The sequence below is a fragment of the Elephas maximus genome, chromosome 26 (assembly GCF_024166365.1).
Source record: "Elephas maximus indicus isolate mEleMax1 chromosome 26, mEleMax1 primary haplotype, whole genome shotgun sequence".
NCBI classification, from domain to species: domain Eukaryota; kingdom Metazoa; phylum Chordata; class Mammalia; order Proboscidea; family Elephantidae; genus Elephas; species Elephas maximus.
Window position 1 is genome coordinate 7,218,702 of NC_064844.1, and position 18,603 is coordinate 7,237,304.

An 18,603-nucleotide genomic window follows, 5' to 3' on the forward strand; every position below is an offset into this window, starting at 1 on the left:
CTGGCAACATTTGGCCTGGAGTGGTTGCGTGGCAGCAGTCTGTGGAGCTGGAGGGAGAAGGCACCTGCCCTTCCCAGCCTTCCCCACGCCTTACATCACCTGCTCGGGCCCCCCACACTGAGACTTACCTGTGGTCTCTGCCTCTGGATCGCCTGGCTTTTAGGAAGACTGTCCTTGAAGAGGCAGGTGACCTTTGGGCCCCCTGGATGGCCTAGGTGGGCGTCTTGGGCTCCTTCCCACGGGGCTTTGCAGTGCCCTTGTCCGCAGCCGTGCAGTGACCAGATTGGGACCTTTGTCAGCTTGTGCATGTTAGTGTCTGAATTCTGTTGTGTCAGGTGTCTGCATCGCTGCATCACCTGCTCAGGTGTGGGAGGTTGACTCTTTTCCCTTCAAACTTGTGGTTGGTAGTGTATGAAATGGTTCTGTCACTTTACAGTAAACTCGCTCAAGTGCGGGAGTTCCGTTTAGCTTCTGCAGCAGGAATGCAGACAGTTTGTGAGAGGAAAAGGCGTGTGAGCGGGAGCCATGCTGCAGGCCCGCCTGTGGGCTCTGGGGCGGTGGCTGAGAGCAGTGCAGACCTGCCTGTGGGCTCCGGGGCAGTGGCTGGGAGCAGTGCTGCAGGCCCGCCTGTGGGCTCCGGGGCGGTGGCTGGGAGCAGTGCAGACCTGCCTGTGGGCTCCGGGGCAGTGGCTGGGAGCAGTGCAGACCTGCCTGTGGGCTCTGGGGCGGTGGCTGGGAGCAGTGCTGCAGGCCCGCCTGTGGGCTCCGGGGCGGTGGCTGGGAGCAGTGCAGACCTGCCTGTGGGCTCCAGGGCAGTGGCTGGGAGCAGTGCTGCAGATCCGCCTGTGGGCTCCGGGGCGGTGGCTGGGAGCAGTGCAGGCCTGCCTGTGGGCTCTGGGGCGGTGGCTGAGAGCAGTGCAGACCTGCCTGTGGGCTCCGGGGCAGTGGCTGGGAGCAGTGCTGCAGATCCGCCTGCGGGCTCCGGGGCGGTGGCTGAGAGTAGTGCAGACCTGCCTGTGGGCTCTGGGGCGGTGGCTGGGAGCAGTGCTGCAGGCCTGCCTGTGGGCTCTGGGCCAGTGGCTGAGAGCAGTGCATACTTGCCTGTGGGCTCCGGGGCGGTGGCTGAGAGCAGTGCAGACCCGCCTGCGGGCTCCGGGGCGGTGACAGAGCAGTGCAGACCGGCCTGCGGGCTCCCGGGCAGTAGCAGAGAGCAAGGCAGCACTTCACTTTGGATTTTCATTTGGCAGGTGCAGCTGGTGAGAACGCCTGACATTTGCTTAGTTGAACGTTAAATTCAGGCATTGCTATTTGTGGAACTAACAGTTGGTGGAGGAATGCAAAGTGTGTTTCTAACCTGTAATAAGTGTGCTTGCTGTTAGGTGCCCTCGATTCGGTTCTTACTCATAGTGACCCTGTGTACAAACAACGAAACACGGCGTGGTCCCACGTCATCCTCATGATCCTTGTTACGCTGGAGCCCCTTGTTGCAGCCACTGTGTCAGTCCATCTTGTTGAGTCTTCTCTTTTTTGCTGACCCTCTACTTTGCCAAGCACAATGTCCTTCTCCCGGGACTGATCTCACCTGATAACATGTCTGAAGTATGTGAGACGGAGTGTTGCCATCCTTGCTTTTAAGGAATGTTCTGGTGGTACTTATTCCAAGATAGATTTATTCCTAAGTACTCACTAGAGGTTATACACCTTTGTCAGTGCTCAGTGCCCAGCTGGCGGTAGGCATTCAATCAGATTTTGTTGAATGAATGAATGAATACATGAAAGATGTGCTTTAGGTCAAGGGTCAGCAACCTGTGGCCCACTTGGCCCATGGCCTGTTTTTGTACAGCCTTGGAGCTAAAAATGGTTTTTACGTTTTTAAAAGTTGTAACAACAACAAAGAATAATATGGCACAGAGATGCTGTGTGGCCCGTAAACTGCCCTTCACAGAAACGTCTGCTGATCCTTGCTTTAGGTAACCGAGGCGCTCACTCCTCTCCCCGTGCCTCTTGCTGTTTCCCTGTGTTGTGTGTGCCTGGACAGTCACTGTAGATGGTGGCATCCCGGTGATGTTTGTTACCCCCTAAATAGGGCAAAGTGGCCACCAGACACACGCAGGCTTTGAATAGGAAGCAGGGGGCAGTTGCTGCTGCTGTTTCATAAAAGCCAGCCTGACTCTGCTCAGATGTCATCGAGAACTGCTGTGAACATCATGTGTTGAGCCTTGGCACTACTGGACGTCACAAAAGCTTAGAGCTGGAAGAAAATTAGAAATTCTCTTGTTCAACCGTTTCTTCAATAAACTAAAATACAAAGAAGAAATGAGGACTTCTCTAAAGTGAAATTACTTTTTAGAAGCAAAGCCTTTCCCCAGCTGCCTGTTTGGTGATGAGAGACATCCCAGATTCTGAGGCCAAGAGTACGTAAAGTCAGAGGACTTAGTCGGTTCACTGCGGCTTAGTCAGTCCCCCGCCCCTGGAGGGAACAGTGTGACAGTATGACCAAGGCAAGTTATTAACTTTTCTGTTCTTCACTGTCTGCATCTGTTACAGAAATGATCATAGTACCTAGGTCAGATGGTTGTTAGGTTGAGGTTATATTTGTAAAGCATTTAAAATCGTACCTGGCACATGATAAGCACTGTATTTGTGTTAAGTATAAAGAAGGCCATGGCTGAAAGAGCAGTAACGGTTAGTTTTATTACATGAGTGTAAGTTTGAGGAGTCCCCATCCATCCCCAGGGTTGACACACAAATTACTGGGCAGGAAGAGCCTCACCCGTTACCATGCTGGAGGTCAGGTTTGGTACCCGAAGCCCAGCTTCTCTGACAGTAAGGCACCCGCAGCCCCATTACTGCTTATCCAGGTGTCTGGAGATTTTAATGTCTGAATTTTTCAGCTCATATTATGTCTTCAGGTACTTAATTTGTTAGTACTTTTAAATTATCGTTAATAGCTAATTCTCATAATACCTTTTCTGTCCGCCTATGGAAAAGCTAAATGATATTAGAGGTGGAGGGAAAAGGTATACTTGTGGCACCTTTTCACATCTCAGAGAAAACAGAATCAGCTGCCTGCATGGTTCAGAGAAAATAGCAAATCTGTCGTCGTAGTTTGGATTCTGAAATTCTGGACTGAGACTGGTAACTCAGAAGTGAAATATTCATGTCACTTTAGCAAATCTCCATATACCTCTAGTAAAAAAAAAAAAACCTCTAGTAGGTTGGCCTATATATGGGATGCTTTTATTTGAAAACTTAAGAAACTTTACCTGAATTATGTTCTTAATGGGCTGATGTCATTTTTCTCCCAGTTTGCCGTGTTGATGTGGGTATTCACCTATGTTGGCGCCCTGTTCAATGGTCTGACACTACTGATTTTGGGTAAGTATGCCAAACCATTGGGATGAAAAATCGCAGGATAGATTGTGTGCCAGTTGCCAAAGACATTTTAGTGGAGAATATTCTTGTAAGGGAAAGCAGAGGAAGTACGTTAAATACATTGCTGGTCCTGTAACTTGCTGTATTGAAATGCTGCCTCAGTTCCTGGAGTCTGCTCCAGCAACAATGGTGAACCGATGGAGGGGCTTTACTTGGTGTTGCAGTCATAAATCTAACTAACCAGGTATGCCTGTATTTTATGAAGTCGGTGGGCTGGGATTCGAAGCCAGGAACGACTCCCCAACAGCAGATACACCCAGGAGATGCTTGTGTACTTACTCATCCATTTAGGAGCCCTGCCTGGTTATCTTAAGTGTATTGCCACTGTTAAGTTTGATGGTTTTTAGTGTTTGTTCCCTAAAACATACCAGTCCTTTTTAACAGTTGTGTATTTTCCTCTTCAGCCCTGATTTCACTCTTCAGCGTCCCTGTTATTTATGAACGGCATCAGGTAAGTCCTTAACGGCAGATTTAAGAATGTAGAGCCAACTCTGTCCTGTAGGATTTACACGTGGATCTGTGCTGGTTGGGAACTGTGATGCTTCTGAAGCCTCTCATCTGTCGGGACAAGTGACGGTCCCTGCAGTCTTCAGCACTGGTCATGTTCTAATAACCCCTTTCTACCTCTCTTCCAGGCTCAGATAGATCACTATCTAGGACTTGTGAATAAGAACATTAAAGATGCTATGGCTAAGTAAGTGTTTAAAGTCTGCACCTTTATAACTAAAGGCTAAGGCGTGCTGGGCTTTGGGGGCGAGGCAGGGTTTCCCGGTCTCGGGCATAGTGAACAGCTAATCTTCATCAGACCCTGCGTGGATCTCAGAGCTGCCCAAAGGGTTTTCCTACCATTTGGACCATTAATTTCTAGGGTTCCCGTGAGCAGTTAAGGCTTTGTTTTTGGGAGGCCAGGCGGCAGAATGACAGCATGTAGTTTGGCATCCCTGGGCTACCGTTTCTTGTGTCAGCTGGGTAGTTCTTGAAGGACAGCATTTTAAGAAGCAGAAAACAAAATACTTAAAATTTTAACTATTTGAATTGACATTTTCTCCTTCCTTTTCTCGTTTGTAGAATCCAAGCGAAAATCCCTGGATTGAAGCGCAAAGCTGAATGAAAAAGTCCACAGGAGTTAACAACAGGAGATCGTCTTTAACTGGGGTATTTTTCATGGGGTCACCTGGGGGAGGGCCGGGGGAGAACGGGACCTCGACGCTGCAGTGCACTTCCACAGATCTTTATTTTTAGCAATGCAGTGTTTGAGGGAAAGGACCTGTCTTGACTGCCCTGTGTTCATCATCTTAAGTATTGTAAGCTGCTCTGTATGGATTTGAACCCTAATTATGTTTGTTTTTCCTGTGTGAGGCACTGGTGAACGATCTGAGGAAGCTGTGTGCTACGCTTTGTCGCAGGTAGTCTTGCTGTATTTTGGGAAGTTGCAGAGAAAGTGGAGCTGGAAAAAAAAAAAAACCTTTCCACAGTTTGTGCACTGTGTATGGTCTGTGTAGATGGATGCAGGTTTTCTGAAATGAAATGTGTAGACAAGATCATACCACTAAAGCAGGCATGAGAAAGCTCACCCTTCTGGTATGTTCTAGGTGTATTGTGAATTATACTATTAATTGCCAATATAAGTAAATATAGATTATATGTATATCTATACATAGTGTTTCACAAAGCTTAGACCTTTATCTTCCAGCTGCCCTACAGTGCTTGATATTTCCGAGTTGTCGGTTGTGTGTGTTTAGTTCCAAAGCACGTAAGCTAGAAAAAGAAGCTGCGTTTCTCGGCGCACTACCACCTGTTTTCCGTCTGAAACTATGCCGTGCACATAGGACCCCTCTGCATACACGTCACTGCACCGACTTACTGTAGTTCATTTTGTCACAAACTCGGAATCTGTGGACTGAACTTAATGCTTCCAAAAACTTTGTTTGCAAATATCAAATGTTGTTATGCAAGAGATTATAAATTGCAGATTTATACAATTGTGGTTTAAGCTGTACTGAACTAAATCTGTGGAATGCATTGTGACCTGTAAAAGCGAAGTATCAATAAAGCTTATAGACTTAAAGTTTGCTGGTTTTGTGAAACTGTTGCGGATTAAAAGTAGCCACAAAGGGTACACTTTGCTGCAACCACTGCCTGGTAGCTTGGACCATCAGGGCGGCTTTCAGCTCGCGGCGCAGCTAGGTTTACTTTGGAAATAAAAGTCGACAGAGAACAGGTTTACATAATCAGGTTTATTTCACACATACCAAAATGTTTTAAATTATATATTTTTCTATACTTTGATGATGGAAAATAAATTCATGCACCAGTATTTTAACATGTAGTAGGATGAACGCACATAAAATCATACTATATAAATGTTTACAAATAAGATTTAAGAAGTTTCCTTGACACACAGACACTATTGCTCTTAAATATAGGCGTACAAGTCACTATGGGTCAGTTCATTGTCTTCCACGTGGCTGTCTGAACGCAAGATCAGCCAGTACAAAAGGTCGGTGGTACAACATAGCAGACGTGCTATCACTGTGTCTCCATGGTGACAGGACACAGAGCTAGGACTGCACAGGGACTCGGGTTATGGGCCCAAGCAACCTACCTATCATCCGTGGATTGATGTGTAAGGCATTAATAGACTGGTGTATAAAAATAGCTGTGAGCAGTCTCGTCCATTTAGGGTGCTGAAGCCCTTCCGTGGTGACTGTCAATCTAGTCTTCACTGAAAATGCTTCGTGGCACCTTTTCTCTAAACGGGATAGCTGCCAATAGCCAAGATCCCGACTGGAAGGAGGACTAATCGGTGCCTGTGTGCTCGGGGTCCCCAGCCCCTCACCTCCCTTCTGTTCAGCACATGCTGTTGGCTGTCCATGGTTGGTCAGTGGAGTGTGAAGTATGGTTAACATTGCCCAAGTCACATTCTATTATGGAACAAACTCTGAGGAGCTAACTCTGAATTATTTTGTCTTACACATTGGATCAAAGATTGCTTGGGCTTAAGAATTAGTTCTGCAGAGATTTTTATCTGGACTTGACCTATAGTTCACGTGAAGCAAATCAAGAGAGTCAGGTCAGCACCCCCTGAAGGTGGTAACTCAAGGTGCATCTTCGGGTCCCTCACTTCTCGCCATTTTAAGATTTGACGAGAGAAGTAAGCTCATCCTCGTGGACCCACTGGAGCTTTTTCGTTTGTGTTTTAGCTTCCGTTTTGTAGCAGAGTCTGCTCTGCTTGAATTCTATTTTGGAGTTTGTGGATTTGGCACTAAATTTAATGGAAACCCATTCCAGCCCCTCCCTCCTGAACTTGTTTCTTTGCAGCTCACCTTCCCGAACCCACGATTCCCCAGCAGGTGACTGATGTCCTTCATTCTGGAAGCTTGACAGACACAGGACGTGAAAGACACTGCACCTGCTGAGACCGGAGCCCTCCTCACTCAGAAGTTTAGCACCATGTATAGAAAGCAGGCCCTCGGGGTGGGGGAGACAGCAGCCCACACAACAGGAGACTCTGAAAGGCACTTAACGGATATAAAACTCTGCAAATAAACATTAAAAAATTAAGTTTCTCAACTTGTTTATACATGGCTCATTTGGTTTTTGAAAGCTAACTGTGGAGAACAGAGGCTACTGATAATTTCTAGTACTTTCGGTGCATCTCACTTGAACTGCCTTGTTCAGTCTACTTTGTCAAAAGATGAACATTCTTAAAGTATATAGCAACATAATAGCAAAACACCTTTTGTAAAAAGTTTTGATGCAAATTAAAAGCTACATACTGGTTTAGGGTAACGGAGGCGTTCCACTCTGTCAGTAGGCTACATTATCAGATAGGATTTTTTTTTTTTTTTTTTGTCAATTTAGTTAGTATGTATCATTTTAGTCTCAGGAGCAGAGAGGCAAACAGTCTTAATGTCTTGGAACTTGACCTTCCTTCTTGGCACCTGCAGCTTCGGAGAGTCCGGCCCGTGGAGGTGGTCACAGTCTCGTGCGCTCTGAGCCTGTGCGTCTCTTCTGCCTCTGTACTTGCTGGGTGGCAGCAGCAGCAGCAGCAGCAAGAGGTGTCTGGTGTTTACAGACATCGCCACACAAAGACACTGAAAAAGCAGACCGAAAAAAGCAGACAGTGACTCCATGGCTGGACACCACTCTTCTGTCAAGTGGCAAAAACCAACCAAGAGTCAGGCTCACGGATTGACAGTTTAGATTTCAGAAAGCTAGCCAGTGATCTTGCCACCAATCGAAGGTCTGCTGCTAGCCCTCTAGGTGTGTTGGGGTGTGTGGGTCTGTGTGTCTGTCGGCAGCCTGAGTGTCTGTGCTGGAAGTGGCCAGTGAGGATGTCGGGCAGCCGGTCTTCACACTCACTCTGGTTACTGGTGAAAAGGTTTTATCAGCTCCACTTGAGTGGGAAAGCCCTTTCTAGGACTGGGCACAGCCAGGGATCAGAGCGAGCTCTCACGCCTACAGCCGCCTAGGGGCCCCGCATTTTAAGGTCACTCTATGTTTTTTACAGTTATCAGAGGCCACCTCGTTATCTCCTGCACTGGGGTGACCAGGCTGCTTATGTCTTATTCCCAGCCAGTTCACAGCTTGGCCGGTGCTGTTTTGAATGGGTGTGTACCCTCCACAGGGGGGCAGCTGCCAGCACTATCTCGAGAGCTCTAAGTGCCAGCCGTGGTCGGCACAGCTCCCAGGCAGGCTGGTGGGGATCACGCTCAGCGCTGTTCTCCACGCAGTGTGTTGGGGTGGGAGGTGGGCTGCAGTTGCCTATAGGTGGCTTTCCCATGACCTGAGACCACTAACAAATATGTAGACTGCATGGGTTTTTTCTTCATCCCCTCAAAAGTTTTTGCGTGGACTGAAGAGAAACCACTATTCATGCTACAGTAAAGCGCTTCAGCCCCGTCAGATGTGGAGACGCTGACTGGGTAGAATGACCTAGCCCCTGGTTCCTCCACACCCCAAGGGAGATGATACGCTCTGGGGGCAAGGACAGAAGACAGTGGCCCGCGTGGGAATGCTGGAGAGACGGGTTGTCTGGAGCAGGCCGGTAGGGGTCCTATGGGCACGCCTTATGAGAACAGGGTGCCCCGCTCACATAGAGCCACAGTTGGGGTCAAGAGCAGCCCTAGCTCAGAGGCCCCAGGACCTGGTTGAGGCTTTTCTTAGCGGCACTGGGCCTGATCACGTTCCCTCCCAGCTCATCTCATCCGTGAAATGGGTGTCACACCTGCCCTGCCCAGTATTACTGGTGTTTTTACACCTCTCTTGGCTGTGGGTCAGTCAGACATCTTAAGAACTGAGATCAATTGGGAGTTCTTAAAAGGACATAATGGATCAAGGCCATTCTAACCTGATCAATTACATGCAGTGACACCTGGGTTCACTATGCCAAGAGCTCCCACTGACATCAACCATCTTGGGTATCGCTCCCACCTGCCCGCCCCCTCCCTCAGCAGTGCTCAGACCTGCTATTCACATGCCCTTGGCTTCTTGCCAACCCCAAGGCAGCTGTAGTTGGGACCAGGCCTGACAAAAGACGCAATACCTTATACTTGGGAAGTCCCCGTCTCACCGAACCTCCCGTGCACATCTGCCCGCCCCCCAGGGACCTGGGGTGGGGAGGGGAGGCAGTCAGAGCCACAGGCATCAGGCAGATGGATACCTGCAGTCGTCTCCACCAGTGCTCACCACATACTTGTCGTCATGAGAGAAACGGATGTTCGTCACGTGAGCTGAGTGACCAAAGTAACGCTTATGTTTGGCCTGCGAGCAGAAGGAATGGAGGCAGCTGAGCCACCATGGCCCTCCCGCAACCACAGGCCAGCTCCACTCTGCTCTGCCTCTTCCCAGAACCTTACTTCACTCGTGGGACTCCCATGTGGTCGGGACACCCCCATCAGCCAGCCTCTCACTGGCTTTCCTGCCTCATTCTTGCCCCAGCCATGGCCATCTTGTCCAGCCTCCACCCTGCCTTCTCCTGGCTCCCAGGACTTCCCTCCAGGTGGAGGTGGAACGGTTAGGGATTGCCACAGGGCTTCCAAGCCACATTCCTCTGTCCCACGGATGTGGCAGCTCTCCTGTGGACCCCAGAAGAACAGAGCCTGGAGGCTGTGCAGCGAGGGGCCCGAGGAGGACTCACAAATTTTTCTGTGCAAGGAAAGTCAAAGAGCTTCACCAGCCCGAAGTCATCTCCTGTGACGATGTTCAGGCCAGCATGGGTCACGCACGCGCAGTTGACATCAGCCTTATCCGCGTTTCGTGGCCAGATCCCGATGACTTCGTCTCCCAGAATACTGCTCCAACAGGGAGGAGGTGTGAGATGGGAGGCCCTCCTCCCCAGAAGTAAGCAGGGAGAGGGCGATCCTGTCATTCAGGCAGGTCACGGGGCCTTCCTGGTATGAAAAACATCTGCCCACCACCCTCCCCCCCGCCCCTACACTTGCCCCAGCGCCTAAATCCCCCAAAAGAAAAGTTACGTGCACCCATAATTCTCTCCCTTTCACCTATTATACTGAGTATGTGTGTGGGGGAGAGGGGCTCCTGCCAGCCCAGGCTGGATGAAGCTGGTTGTAGGGTCTCCACTCTTCGATAGCCTTGAATTGTTTCCTGTCCTTCTCTGTGGTGGTTCTAGCCCTCCCGCCCCCTTCCCCTGGTGACAGGAGGCCTGGCCAAGAGGTGGGAGATGGTTTCCCTCTGAACTTGGTGAATGGGCTTGGGGACTTGCAGGATAGACCACACACCCAAAAGAGACCTTGCATTTCAAAAGCTCAGGTCAGAAAAGCCAGTGGCCCAAACTGGTACCATGAAACTCCCCAATCCACCCCTTGACCTCCACGCCCCCCCAAAAAAACATTGCCATCGAGCTGATTCTGACTCATAGTGACCCTATAAGGACAGAGTAGAACGGCCCCATAGGGTTTCCAAGGAGCGGCTGGTGGATTCGAACTGCTGACCTTTAGGTAGCAGCCGAGCTGTGAACCATTGTCCCACCCCCAAGGAAGGCAGCTCTATTTCTGAACTTCTGCAGATGTTCTCTGGCTCTTCACAAACGGATGAGCCTGGGGCAAGAGACTCCCTGTGACCTTTTCCCCGGGAAGTGTTTTCCTCCGGTCACCTTGTCCAAGAGGCCCAGGTGATCTTCTCAACGACCGTGGCATCGGTTACCTGCTTCCCAAGGGGGACCTCATGCACCTGGCGCTTGTAGGCTCCTGTTGACACCTGCAAGTGGAAGGCAGCCCGTTTGGTGTGTTTCTGTTCAACAGTACCAGCCTCTGCAACCCAGGGCCTTCCGCCAACCCCAAGTTCAGCTCCAGGATGCAGTCTGTCCAGCTGGTGGGCAGATCTCTGAAACAAGGCTCAGAAGAAGCCCTCCTTAGGAACAGTTCACAGGGGCAGGGTGTTTTTCCATCCATTCTCTTGCTGTTTTCCGAAGTAAGGCAGTGGTTCTCAAAATGTGGTCCTCTGACCAGTAGTGTCAGCTGTATGTGGGAACGTGCTAGCAATGCACATTCTCAGGCTCCGAGGAATCAGAAAGCGAGGGTGGGGCCCAGCAATCTGCTTCAACAAGCCCTGCAGGTGACTGACGCGTGCTGGTACCCATGTTCTCTGGGGAACCCAGGTCCTTTGGTACAGAGGCCAGGCCAGTTTTCTCAGGGACAGCAGCCAACATAGGTGATTCATGAAGTGTCTAACACCTGGCCCTTATTTCTCTGGGTGCCTTCTAGGGGAACCCGACCACTTTGCCTACTATCGAAGACATTTGCCACCTCTTTCCCTGAAGGTCCCTCCACCCAGCCACCCTGTTGATGGATCTTTCCCACCTCAGGGCCTCACACAGATGGCCTGGGACTGCGCTTCCACTCCTTTGTTGGCTAACTCCTCCGCATCCTTTAGACCTCAGCTTAAATGCCACTTGCTCAGAGAGGGAGTGAGTCTAAATTCAGCTTGCTGTTAGATGTCACAGCACCCTGTACTTCTCCTTCTCAGCCCTGAATCACGAGTTGTAATTATATGTGTATTTTTTGATTGTCTCTCCTGTGCTTGTCTTTATCACAGTGCAAGCTCCCAGAGAGCAGGGACCAGGCCGCTTTTTGTTTATCCAAAGGCTGACCATGGTGCCTGGTTCATAAATATTTGATGAGTGAATGAATGAATGAATGCTGTCTTCTTCCCTCTCACAATGGATGCGGACTACAGAGCAGCGCACAAACGCACACTATTTGTTCAGAGTGTTGGAGACATGTTTTTTCTGTTTTCTGCTCTAAGCCCCAAAGGTGGGCCTTCTCCATCCCTCCCCACCAGTTGCTTCCCCCACGACCCTCTGAGGAGCCCTCACTTAGGGCCCATCATCTAGAGTCTACTGGAAACGAATGAAATGAATAAATAATATGAGAAGCAAACAAGGCTTAAGTGCAGGCCCCAGAGAACTAGAGCTTAGGAAGCTTTGAAGGGGAGCTGATGAGGGGAAAATAAAAGACCTTTAGGGCACATCTTTCCTGCTTTTCTTGTGAAAAACAGCACTTTACTGTTTTAAATTTGTTCTTCACCTTTCTTGACTTCTCCAAGCTCCTGTTTCTTCATGTATAAAATAGGGAAAGGTAACAATACTTAACTCAGAATTCATGTGAAGAGTCAACTGGTGCCGTGCCAGGCTCAGAGGAAGCGCTCAGTGTAAGCCATTGTTACTATTCCTGTTAGTACTGGTTGCCCCGGATACCGGTAAACATGAAGCATACCTGGATGTATTTGCTATCCGCAGAAAAATCCATCTGAATGACAAAGCTTGGTATGTCCTTGCAGTAGCCAGTGCGGTTCAGGCTTGTGCCCTGGGTGAGGTCATAGAAGTCAACGGTGTGTTCAGAAGAGCCAACGGCCAAGAATCGGTTGTCTGGGCTGATTCTGGAAAAGGCAACCCCAGACCGTGGTCCAGTCAGGCATGAGATCTGCTCTGGGAAGGGCTTACCAGGCTCAAGGCCAGTGAGATTGGCCCTTGTGACTCACGTGTGGCCAGCCTCACCCTACATTCTGTGAATTCAACCATTTCTCTGGGAGTCAGGAAATGGACGCACGCAGCCTTTAGTAGAATGGCATCTTACAAGTAGCTTTTACCACACTCACAAGGAAATCAGCAAAGACAGGTCCGGGAGGCCTCTTTAATGTGTGAGAGGGCAGGCTCCCACGGTTGGCTACCGGAACGAGGCCCTCTGACAACTGAGTTCTTATCCCTTCTGGAGCAGGAGCCAGTCAGGAGCGTGCGGCCTGTCCCCTCTCCACCCAGACCACCCCGTTAGTTATGTACCTGATATCCTGGATGGCAGATTTCCGGTCTCGTTTTTTCCCCCAGACTTTCAGACTGTTCACCAACAAGATGACAAACTCTCCGTTCTTCATGCCGATGGCCACCATCTCCCCGTCAGGGCTGTAAGCCGCACACCTGGCTGCGTGGCCCAGGTTTACCTTGTTCAGCAGCTTCTACGTTGACACAAAACAACCTCGCCTGAGCCTTGGCCTCCTCAGCTGGTCTCAGGCCAGAGCTGTAGGCCACTAACCCTCACTTCTTACAGTAAATGTCCCGGAGTAGCTAGGCTGGACAGTTCATTTTGTTTAGAGCAGCTTGAAAGACCACATGTTTTAGGGCAGGGGTTGGCAAACTCTGTAAAGGGGCAGATAGTAAATATTAGGCTTTGAGGGCCATCTGGTCTCTGTCAGAATTACTCAGCTCTGCCGAAGCAGCCACAGACAATACTGAAACAAACGAGGGTGGCTTTATTTGCAGAAACAGGCAGCAGGCCGGATCTGGCCCTCGGTCGTAGGTTGCCCGCCTCTTGTTCAGAGGAAAGACTTGGTGCTTGGGCGTCTGTCCGTTCCAACCCTGAGCCCCGGCTCTGCCACTTAGTAGCCGAGGGTATTTGGGTATGTTACTGCTTTGTTCCCATTTGTAAAGATAACAATATTGGTCTTGCAAGGATCTTTTGAGTATTAATGTGGGTGTCTGTGAAGAACAAGGAGCCCTGGAGGTATAGGGGTTAAGCACTCAGCTGCTAACCAAAAGGTCGGTGGTTTGAACCCACCAGCTGCTCCAGTGAGAGAAAGATATGGCAGTCTGCTTCCATAAAGAGTACAGCTTTGGAAACCCTATGGGGCAGTTCTACTCTGTCCTGTAGGGTCACTATCAGTCAGAATCGACTGGAGGGGAATGGGTATGGTACGATATATGAAGAACCTGGTACATAGGAGGTATTCAATCAATGATAAACCAAAAACCCACTGCTGTCGAGTTGATTCCGACTCACAGCGACCCTACAGGACAGAGTAGAACTGCCCCAGAGGGTTTCCAAGGCTGTTTTTAATCTTTACAGAAGCAGCCACGTCTTTCTCCCACAGAGTGGCTGGTGGGTTCAAACCACCGCATTTCAGTTAGTAGCTGAGCGCTTAACCACTGTGCCACCAGGGCCCCAATCAATGATAGCTGTTGTTAATAAGGATAAACATAACAATAATGACAAACACTTAGGAGTATAACAACCTGACTTATGCTTTTATGTGTATTCTGACTGAAGTATTTACTAGCCATTTTGAAATGAATCCAAGTGTTTAATTATTATAACTTTAATACATGTTTTAATATGACACTTGGTAACATTAATTCATCCCCCCCTCCCCCACCACCAGACTGTTCCTTGCTGTTTTACATTTTGACTCCAGATAAAACTTAAAATTGTTTTGCCAAACTCCAGGAGAAACCTTGTTGGGATTTTAACTGAAATTATGTTAGCCCGCTTGGGAACATTTGATGTCTTAAATCTTTTTTAGTCTTGCCATTCAAGAACATGACTTATCTGTTTATTTAAGTGTTGTGGGCTCTTTCATTATGGCTCATGACAAAATAATAATTATTCTCAGATGATTCTTGTACCATAAATATGTATTGATAGATATACAGCTAAACGGCATGTAGACAGGAGTGTGTGAACGGGCTTTTATTATTGGGTTTCCCAACTTCATTGCTGACTTGCGGTCACCTTGTGTCCAGCCCCCTGCCATCTCTGGCTTGATTCCAGCTGGCTCGATTTCTTCCCCTTCTGGGTCCTACTGCTGCACGGCCCACTGAGGGCATCCGAGACCCGCCACTCACTTTGTCAGCCAGGTCCCAGATCCGCGCTGTGCCGTCGTTGCTGGCCGAGATGAAGATGTCCTTGGAGGGGTGTGTGGCCAGGCCCCAGATCTCCCCTTCCATGTGCCCGTCAATCAGGATGTTGGAAGCAGCATTCTTCTCACCAACTTCGATTATTTCTCCATCTTTAGTTCCCACTAAAATTTTTCCCTGTTGTAATCAAAACACTATCAGAGCAACTTCGGAAAATGTCTTGGAGGCGTGAATATTAAAATAGGAAGAGGCAAGAGGGGTTTTGTTTTTAACAACTGTTGCCCATCCTTAAGCCGCCTCTGCCACCTTCCAGCTTCTCCTTTCTCCATCAGCTGCCTCCCCCAGCCTCACGGGAATATTCCCAGGGCTCCCGCTTCTGTTCTTGGACAGCTCAGACTTCTAGAAAGTTCTTCCTTACCCTGACCCAGATTCCACCTCCCGATAGCTTCCTTAAGTTCTGCCTTCATCTCCCATAAGCCTAATTACCCTTCCTGAAAACTGTCTTTAACTATTTGAAAACAACCTTCCCAATTCCACATTGCGTGGACTTGATGTCAGGCCCCCCCCCCCAGGCAATGATTACATAGAAAGCAAATGCTTGGACTGACAGAAATTCAAAAATATAAACACAAGGTATTAAATGCTGAGGTTAGAAGCTCAGTTTTCAAGTACACCAGAATCTCCTAGGAGAATTTAAAAAGGAAGAAAAAAAATGATAAAAGGAAAACCCACAGCAAGGCCCCACCCAGAGACTGACCCCATGTATGTACTGACGCACAACAAGGTACGATTTGAAAACCAAAGGTTCTGAGTCGACAGTTTGCTGGCCTTACTCCCCCCTTGCTGGCCGTGTCACCTCAGGCAAGTTATTTAATATCTACCTGTCTATATTATCTGTAAGGACAAAACCCAAAAACCCAAACTCGCTGCCATCCAGTAGATTCCAACTCGTAGTGACCCTAAAGAACAGAGTAGAACTGCCCCACAGAGTTTCCAAAGAGCGGCTGGTGGATTTGAACTGCTGACCTTTTGGTTAGCAGCCGTGGGTCTTAACCACTGAACCACCAGGCATCCAACCCATGCTAATAGTAGCTAACATCTATAGAAGATGACTAGGTGCCGGGGATCATGCAAGGCACTGCGCAAGTATAACACATGCACATGGTCCTCACGACAACCCTGGGCGCTAGACTCAGAAGTGCTGAGTAACCCCCACAGCCCCCGCCCCCAGCCCTCGGCCAGCTCTTACTGTGCAGTCACTGTTTGAATCCAGCCTGACCCCACTAAGTGCCTCCCACTGCGGTGTAACTCCCACCTAGGAGGCTGTTTTAAGGATTACCCAGGGAAGATGCCTGGCTGGGAAGGCTGGGAACCAGCGCCCACTGGGAGCCCTCCCTGCTGCCCTGGCCCAGGCCCCATTTGCCCAGTGGGGGCCATTGGGGGAGAGCTCACTTTGCCGCGGCACACGGAGCGCACGCACTCCACCAGCTGCCCCGTCTCCAGCTGGAAGGCCCGACAGCGCTTCATCTCCTGGTCCCACAGTTTTACAGCGCCACCTTCTTTGGTCCTAAAAAAGATTGGGCGGCATTTAGCTTGCTGTTGTTCGTGGCTGTCGAGCGGATTCCGACTCATGGCAACCCCGTGTGTGCAGAGTAGACCTGCTCCATAGGGTTTTCAAGGCTTTGGCCTTTCAAAAGCAGATCGCCAGGCCTGTCTTCCAAGGTGCCTCTGGGTGGGTTCGCACCTCCAACCTTTTGGCTAGCAGTCCAGCGCTTAACTGTTTTTGCCACCCAGGGACTCCTACTCAGCAAGTTAGCTCTATCCTAAGACTGCCTCCAAGACCCTCGGCCCAGAGCCCTGCAGGAGGGACCCTCCGGGGTGGCCTTTTCTTAGCATCTGCAATTGTAACCCCCCAAACCTGCCAGTTCCCTAACGTGCCTTCAAATGCAACTATCTTGGGAGGAAAGAATTGTAATCTGGAAAAGCAGACTACGTTTCTATTAGAGCAAAGCTCCAAGAGAAGTGACCCTCCTCTCTTTACGCTTCATTACCGTGTCTTTGCTTTCCTACCGTCTTCTGGCTTCTCCTCCTCCCTCCCCAGCCGGGCCACTAAGAGTAACACTTTGTGAACAGCAGAGTCATTCTGCCCCATTCAAGTTCTTGGATACCTCTCCTCAGGGTTTTAACTACCAGGAAGCAAGTTCTCTGCTTTTGGCTCTCCTGGAGGTTTTAACCAGGGGACCTGCTGGAGAGATGGCAGACTCATCCCCCTAGTTCGGGTAAGATGGGGGAAGAGAAACGGGCATTTTCTCCAAGTTGGAGAAGCTAGTGTCAGTTTCCCTCAAGACAGTAAAAACCAGACAAGTTTTTCCAGTGGAGACCCAGCTTACGGCCTCTCCTTCCCGCCAGTCACGATGAGTCCATCTCGAAGGGTGGTGTACATGGTGAAGACCGGGCCTGTGTGTGCCTTGGCCACCAGCCGGACCAAGAAGTGGTCCTTCCAGACATAGACATCCCCGTTGATGGCACCCGTGAATGTCAGGTTGTTCTGCAAACAGAGGGCACCTTGCTGACCAGGGATGCACACCCAGCTCAGGAGGGTCCCTTCTCAGCCACCTGCTCTGGGTTAAGGAACTGGAGCTAACACTGGGGGAAAAGGTAAAAACCTGGTCAATTTGGTCTTCTGGGCTAAGGGAAGGCAGCTGAATTTGCAGAAAAACCACGAAGAGGAAATGATCAGGCTTTGAAGTTTGGTATGTTTGTTTGGGGCCTTTTACCTCCTTGCTGGTCCATGCCATTCTGTGACCACACCCTATGACAGCAGGGAGAGGTGGGGGCTCCGGCCACAGAGGACCCTGCGGGGCTTGTCTGTGAAATTGACAGATCCACACCTGGAAGACCAAGGGCTGCCTGGGCTCCATAATGTCCCCAAAGGGAGTTTCCCTTGCCACGCACCCCAGAACCCACTGTGGCGCACCAGGGCTGGGCAGAAAGGGGGTCTCTGTCTGATGGAGGAATTTATCCTAGCATCCCCTGGGACTTCTGAGTCAGGTGTCTGCCTCTGGAACAGTGAACCTCCTGCCCTGGGTGGGGCGTCCTACCTTTTCTAATTCACACTTTGAGGAAAAAAGTCAACTCACCCATCTGCGCTAAGGAAGGAAAAGCAAACCAAACCAAACCCACTGCTGTCAGGTCGATTCCAACTCATAGCGGCCCTGCAGGGCAGAGAACTGCCCCACAGGCTTTCCCAGGCCGTAAACCTTTACGGAAGCAGACTGCCACATCTTTCTTCCGTGGAGTGGCTAGTGGGTTTGAACCGCTGACCTTCTGGTTAGCAGCCAAGCACTTAAGGAAGGGAAACAGAGGCTGTAAACAAGCCGACGGGGGTAATGTGGATATGGCTTTCTTGTGGTCTGCACCTTCTTGGCCACCCCCTCCCCCCGCCCTGCGCCCATGCCCACGGGTCGGGGTCCCTCCCGAGAGGCATCGGTAGGAACTCACAGCACCGAAGGCCACAGAGAGCATCGTCTGCATCTTGGCAGCCTCCATGGACCCAGTGACCCCTTTCTTGTAAAGCAGGGCACTGCCTGCCAGGGTCCAGAACTTCATGTGTTTGACCCCAACGGACACGAACTGCGTGTCTGAATCGGGGCGAAATTCCACCACAAATATGCGCTCCAGGTGCCCCCCGCGGCTGGCAACCTTGGCACCTGTGTGGGTGAGAGGACTTGGTGAGGCATCGTCCTGCGCTCTGTCCGGCGGGCTAGGCACGGGAAGCTGCCTCCAAGGCCTCTGCCTCCCCGCAAGGCTCAGAGCACTCCAGTGTTCTTTCTTCCTTTAATGGCAACCCCTCTTCAGACACTACCCCCAGAGTAAGAGAGAGAAAACCCATTGCTGTTGAGTCAATTCCAACTCACAGCGACCCTATAGGACAAAGTAGAACTGCCCCATAGGGTTTCCAAGGAACAGCGGGTGGATTTGAACTGCCGACCTTTTGGTTAGCAGCTGAACGCTTAACC

General features: G+C 50.1%; 2 protein-coding genes across 7 annotated transcripts in view; one reads left to right on the forward strand and one right to left on the reverse strand.

The window, feature by feature from the left end:
- Positions 1 to 5,503, forward strand: part of RTN4 (reticulon 4) — a 72,247-nt gene extending 66,744 nt beyond the window's left edge. For all 4 annotated transcript variants that reach the window (XM_049870664.1, XM_049870661.1, XM_049870662.1 and 1 more), the window contains 4 exons: positions 3,309 to 3,378; positions 3,840 to 3,886; positions 4,071 to 4,129; positions 4,504 to 5,503. In XM_049870664.1, coding sequence (XP_049726621.1) covers positions 3,309 to 3,378; positions 3,840 to 3,886; positions 4,071 to 4,129; positions 4,504 to 4,546 — 219 coding nt within the window. In that variant the 3' untranslated portion in view covers positions 4,547 to 5,503. The remainder of the gene's footprint in view (positions 1 to 3,308; positions 3,379 to 3,839; positions 3,887 to 4,070; positions 4,130 to 4,503) is intronic.
- A 245-nt stretch (positions 5,504 to 5,748) lies between these two features.
- The window catches only part of EML6 (EMAP like 6), a 264,701-nt gene continuing 251,846 nt past the window's right edge, over positions 5,749 to 18,603 (reverse strand). The window contains exons 33-42 of one of the 3 annotated variants that reach the window (XM_049870655.1): positions 18,086 to 18,294; positions 16,975 to 17,132; positions 16,037 to 16,151; positions 14,573 to 14,761; positions 12,737 to 12,909; positions 12,174 to 12,336; positions 10,553 to 10,656; positions 9,578 to 9,731; positions 9,127 to 9,201; positions 5,749 to 7,532 (exon numbers count right to left, since the gene is read on the reverse strand). In XM_049870655.1, the coding sequence (XP_049726612.1) occupies positions 7,296 to 7,532; positions 9,127 to 9,201; positions 9,578 to 9,731; positions 10,553 to 10,656; positions 12,174 to 12,336; positions 12,737 to 12,909; positions 14,573 to 14,761; positions 16,037 to 16,151; positions 16,975 to 17,132; positions 18,086 to 18,294 (1,577 nt within the window). In that variant the 3' untranslated portion in view covers positions 5,749 to 7,295. Of the gene's footprint in view, positions 7,533 to 9,100; positions 9,202 to 9,577; positions 9,732 to 10,552; positions 10,657 to 12,173; positions 12,337 to 12,736; positions 12,910 to 14,572; positions 14,762 to 16,036; positions 16,152 to 16,974; positions 17,133 to 18,085; positions 18,295 to 18,603 lie in introns of those variants that run through there. The other 2 variants (XM_049870656.1, XM_049870657.1) reach the window with 2 other exon arrangements.